This window comes from Pseudophryne corroboree, chromosome 7, assembly GCF_028390025.1.
Source record: "Pseudophryne corroboree isolate aPseCor3 chromosome 7, aPseCor3.hap2, whole genome shotgun sequence".
Classification (NCBI taxonomy): Eukaryota; Metazoa; Chordata; class Amphibia; order Anura; family Myobatrachidae; genus Pseudophryne; species Pseudophryne corroboree.
Window position 1 is genome coordinate 329,995,332 of NC_086450.1, and position 6,000 is coordinate 330,001,331.

Below are 6,000 nucleotides of genomic sequence, written 5' to 3' on the forward strand. Positions count from 1 at the left end.
TAATTTATTCACTTAATGTATTTTTACCCCTTCAATTTTCAGTAAAGCTGCTGTTAATTTGGCAGATGCTTCAAGAACAGATTCCATTTTTCATATGTTGCTCATGATACATTATTCAAATTACTAATACAGTATTTCCTAAGTGGACATTTAAATTGATTTACCTGCTTTAAAAAAAAGAGTTTTCATGAACTGTTTGGATACAGACCAGTGACACAAACTTTGAATAATATATTGGTTAGCAAGATATCTCTTAAAATCTTAAAAACAATGGATTTTTAAAATTGAGAGGTGTGGTTAAAGCCACTTGTATCCTCTTCTTGTCTTTTACTTTAACTTATTTCAAATTCATCATTTTCCCTATCAACTTGTAATGGGAACACTGCAGAGCTAGGTTAGACAGGTAACAATCTTCACATTTAGCAAAAAAGAGCTAGTCGCTGATAAAAAGGATCAATGAGTGTCTACATGGCGAAATATCATAAATTAAACTGTTAAACGACTGTAAAATAACATCTGCTAATATCTCGACCACTACATGTTGTATCTTCTATTCTGCTCACAGAATAGTATCGTTGATTTCTTGTACAGGATATGTATGTTGGAGTTAGTAATTTGTTATATACTGTACAGCCAGTTTGTCTGTTTTCACTGTCTTTATACAGTAGTTTTATAGCATTTATGTATTATATGTAACCCTATTTGCTACATATAATAAAATACAGCACAGTATATGCTATCTGCTATCACTTTTCAGTCAATTACTGTGGCTAAAGTCTAAGCACAACATTTCACCAAAAGTCTGCAACAATGAGACACACATTACTTGTAAAACCAACTTGTAACAAAAAATGGGGCATATAGCAACACTGGCTCAAAGAAAATAAGTGCGTCAATACAATATAATTGTTCTGTTGCCATGTCTCCTCATTAATAATGCCAGCACCCTAATCTGCCTCACCAATGAACATGAATTGGTTACGGCAGCTTTTTATAAGTAAGTAACACACCTGCTGGTAGAAGCCTCAGAGAAATACTGTTGATTTTATCAGGAGTTTCTCTAATGATTCAATTTCATTAGGTACAGTAGCCACAAAAGCCAGCTCTTACCAATATATTGTATTGCAAATAATCCTTTATAACACCTTAAGGGGTTTTGTGGTCTTTGTGTGTATGATATGACACTGTTTCTTTCCTAAAATAGTAGTTACAGTTATTCTCATTTACATAAGTCATTAATCAAGTTGGTTGCCCTCACTCCTTGAAATACCACATTAAGATACATTCATGATTTCATGTGAAAATACTAAGTGTAATTGCAAACCTACTTATATTACTGTCACCTCCATACTATCAGCTTTGATAACAATAATAAAGTGTAGAAAATCTAAATGGAGCCTACAAGGATTATTTTTCCAAAAGAACAATTCAAGTTAGTTCATCCTTAATGGAATGATGGAAAACTCAATGGATTTATAAACACTATGTTGTCTGAAAAAGAGACTTATGTTTAAGAAAATCTCACTCCATTACACTTCACATCTATATAAAGGTTTTTTATTTCTATTCCACAGAGGACCATTCACACCAAAGATTTTCCTGTTCTCTCCAGTGCAACCACTGAATGGCAACATCTAGGCTGGAAAGAAAAGGCATTTATCAAAATGTCTGAAAGGAAACGATTCCATGAGGATAAAGATAAACAATCTGAAAGCGAAATCAATATTTTAATTGATGTGGAAAGAATGAGAAAAAACATCTTGTAGATAATCTACACCTGCAATGCAATAAATAATTCAATTACAGTTTACTACAGACACCTATGGCTCAGGAAACAGTGTGTTACTTATTTCTAAATAGTGCACATAGATGACATGCCAGCTAATTATATGAAGCAATGCTCTAGAATACAGTATGAGTATAGCTCTGTACTGTATGCTGATCTGCTGTAGTCACATGTTGGTACACCACTACAATTTTCAATGCAGGATGGCCATATATTGTGCATGATTTATAGTTATATTCTGATAATAGCTTAGAACTGCTAATATAGAACACATCAGTCCTCTGAACATCCATGTAATACATGTTTTATATATGTCCATGGTAATATTAGATAGATACATGTCCATGGTAATATTAGATAGATAGATAGATAGATAGATAGATAGATAGATAGATAGATAGATAGATAGATAGATAGATAATGCTGATTTTTAATCAATTAGAAAAGTAAAACGCATTTATCTCCAAACATGAATCCATCTGCTATCATGTGCTTGAGATTAGCATAATGAATCACAGGGAACACAGAAGTTAAAAATATGTTATGTCTTCACACAAAAGCTGACACGATCTGAATGTTGAAATGATGGGGAAAAAATGGGCTTTTGTCCCAAACTGACAACCTGCCCACTGCCCACGCAAATCTCTTTCTCTATCTCTTTTCTCCGTCTCTGGAGATTGGGTAAACACCGGAACGGACCGGACCCCGGAACGCCGGACCGGCTCATTGCAACAACCTCTGCCAACTGCCACTCTGGAGCATGTATGGGATGGGGAAGAAGAGCCTGTGACAGCTGTCACTAGAGAGACGGGAAGGGGGAGATTACAGCCTCATTGTATGTTCCGGCGATGGGAATAACCGGAACGATCCTGACCATACAGGGAGGCTGTAATCTCTCCCTCCCCGGTGACAGCTGTCACAGACACCCGTCCGGGGAGGCGTACTACAAGCTCCAGAGTGGTAGAGCTTCCTGCAAGAAGTCGGTCCGGCGTTCCGAGGTCCGGACCGTTCCGGTTATTACCTAATTCCAGTGCTGTCACTTTAGACTTGTGGTTCTTTTTCCAGTTTAATTTTTTTAATTTTTATATAGTTGTATTGTATCTCCTCTATTATCCAGCTCACCTATTACCTTTATCAGTTTGTCATTGCCGGACTAGTTCCCATGCGATGCTATTTATCGATGACCGGTGCCCCTTGCTCATCAGTCTCACTCTGTGCTCCACTTTTGTTCCCTCTCCCCCCTTCCCCCCTCCCTTGTCATCAACCTGAAGAAAGATAACCTAGAAAATATATGCCATCGCCAACCATCAACACGTATAAATGCCAGGATACCATTTCCATTTCCTTACAGTGGCTCTTTCTTTATAAATCCTTTAGTATTGTAATGAAGCCACTGAGGGGATAGAGGTTTTACCCCCATGCGAGAGAAGACCAGCTCGCTGCGCACAGAGAGAGCGGCTGCAAGAGGGATGTATGTAACCTACTGTACATACTGTACATATACTCCGAGCAGGTGCATCCTGCACTTTCCACCTCCAAGCACAGCACACACTTTCCTGGATGCACACTCAGATTCCAAGATGCGTTCTGTAGTTGCTAAAATCCAGGATCTCAGGTTGCCGATGTGTATGTTACTATCACATCTATGCTATGAGGCTATTATTACATAGGAGGTCGTATAGATGGAAATATGACCTTACCGCCACACCTGAGAGCAGAACAGTTATTCTACGTAGGAGCAACTATCTGTGTACAGGTCATAGCTCCATCCTGCTGTAACCTCTGACACTCTGGTACGTAGGATTAAAGCTTGCAAATATGTTCAACTCTTGTGGTTTTTGCTCACTGCGATTGCTTTGATCTGGTGTTCTTGTAATTGGTGACAGCGCAAGGTGATAAACGCATCAAGTGAACGCGGATCATGGAGATAGTGATGGACTATTTTATGTCATGGAGCTAGCGATGGACAATGGCCAGGGAGGTGGTGATGGAAATCGGTCCGGAGGTAGTGATGGGGTATAGCTATAGAGCTAGTAATGGAGCAGCATATGACATGGAGCCAGTGCTGGAGAATGGTCATGAAAGTTGTGATGGAATTTGGTCAAGGAGCTAATGATGAAGTACTGTATGTTCATAGAGGTAGTGACGGAGTAAGGTCATAGAGGTAGTTATGGAGAAGACTTTTTTCATGGAGCCAGTGCTGGAGTATGGTCAAGGAGCTATTGTAGTGATGGAATATGGTCATGGAGATAGTGATGGATTATGGTCACGAACGTAGTGAAGTAGTATAGTCATTAAGCTAGTGATAGAGTATTTGTCAGAGGTGTAATGATTGCGATGCCTAAGTCATGGAGCTGGTGATGGAGTATGGTCATAGAGCTGATGGCAGAGCGTGGTCATAAAGCTGGTGTTTGCCTTGGTCGGTGGTGGTATAACCTGCTGGTTATGTACAATATATAGCATTTTTCATTATAGGTTACATTCTCATGAGTGACCTACCTTGACATGTTTTCCCTCTGAGGTCTTTGCGCCTTTTCCAGCCCAAGTTTGGTGAATATCCCAACAAGGACCATTACAGCTACTACTCCACATATGATGTAGACAATCAAATTCGTTTTGTCCCTGGTGGGGTCGTGCATTGGGTCATCAATCTTTGGGGGAGTCTTTCCAGGTAGCAGCCAGATGGGTCTGTCATAGTTTGTGCAGACACTCTGATCCAGCTTTGCCTGCTTGAACTTACAGCAGTACCTAAAGCCACAAGTACCACAACAGTACAGAAAATCCCCCGAACTGCAGTTAAACGGAGGGTCCCATTGCCCCATGACATCAAAATACCCCCTGCAGCCTTCAGCAGTCTGAGGAGGCTCTGAAGACTCCAGATCTCCATGGTTGGACAGGTTGACGTCGGATACCACTTCAGTGCTCCCAAAGTGAGCTCCACTTTTCCCTTGTGCGCAACACAGCAAAGTAAAGAGATCCGCTAGGAAGTAATAGAATATTACCCTCATTCCTCTCATGATAAGGGGCTGCCTTCCTTTATCTCGATGTGGAAGATCCAAAGTGGCAAAAGAGAACCATGAGGAGCGGGAAACAGGATCCCTCAGCCCATCAGCCCATCAGCCCAGGTCCGTCATCAATGCTGCAGCTGCTGGGTGCAGTCCTCACCTGCGAGGTGTGACAGTCCTCTCACCCCCTGGCAGTGATCTTCTTTCCCTGTAGCTGTGCAGCACTAACTGATGTGCACTTGTGGAATCGAGGAAAGCAGAGGGGTTTCTGGATTGTTAGAGTAGTGTAAAGAGAGAGAGAGAGAGAGAGAGAGAGAGAGAGAGAGAGAGAGATGGAGGGAGGAGGTGGAGGGAGGGGGAGAAAGAGATATAGGAGGAGTACAGACTGAGGGAGGGATGACATGGGCTGTGAGTGAGGAGGGAGTGCTTGCAAGAGATGAAGAGGGATGTGTTTTAAATGAGTGCAAGGTGATCCCGTTTTCTTTGGCTCAGTGCTGCACGCTTCCAGTCAGGCAAACACTGATCTGAAAAGTTTCTCATGGAAAGATACTGTGTTCAAAAAGCCAAATTGCAATTTCACTCTACTCCTTTTGTTCTGAGGCTAGTCTTTTGTAGTCAGACTGAGACGTCCACAGGTAAGGCTATGCATGATGCTTAGTTAACCTGACTTCTCTGTTGTGGAACTACAAATCCCAGCATGCCATTCTATCTTCATGGATACTTCTAGAAATATCCACACTGAAAAAAAAATATCAAGCTTCAAATGATAAAAGGAATCTTTAATTTATAGAAATATTAACACATGCATTTCGTTGAAATACATACAAAATTAGAAATTAATTAACTCTATTGTCTTCTATATTTTATTCCTCTTGAACCTCAAATAGATCTAAGGTGCATGACATACTGTAAGAGCAGATTTTGGTAAACTGTTACTGGACTACAACTCCCAGCATAAACATGGTATAGCTGATGATTGCCACAGTAGTTCAATGCTGATGAAGTGCCTAATCAGTGCTGGTCTCAGAGATACAGGTTTCTTATTTGTCATGTAAGTATGATTACCTCGCTGACAACCATTTGGCTGGTGCCCACTGGTAAGCTACCAGCTGTGAAGATCATGCACAACAAGCATGGGTCACATGATCACACACAAAGATGAGCATTTAGAATAAACAGACATTTGCCAGGAACCAAAACGCAAACTCT

At 40.6% G+C, this 6,000-nt stretch overlaps 1 protein-coding gene across 3 annotated transcripts in view; it reads right to left on the reverse strand.

The window, feature by feature from the left end:
* The window catches only part of SHISA9 (shisa family member 9), a 777,795-nt gene extending 772,720 nt beyond the window's left edge, over positions 1-5,075 (reverse strand). For all 3 annotated transcript variants that reach the window (XM_063934339.1, XM_063934338.1, XM_063934337.1), the window contains exon 1: positions 4,286-5,075. In XM_063934339.1, coding sequence (XP_063790409.1) covers positions 4,286-4,803 — 518 coding nt within the window. In that variant the 5' untranslated portion in view covers positions 4,804-5,075. The remainder of the gene's footprint in view (positions 1-4,285) is intronic.
* Between the last annotated feature and the right edge of the window lie 925 nt (positions 5,076-6,000).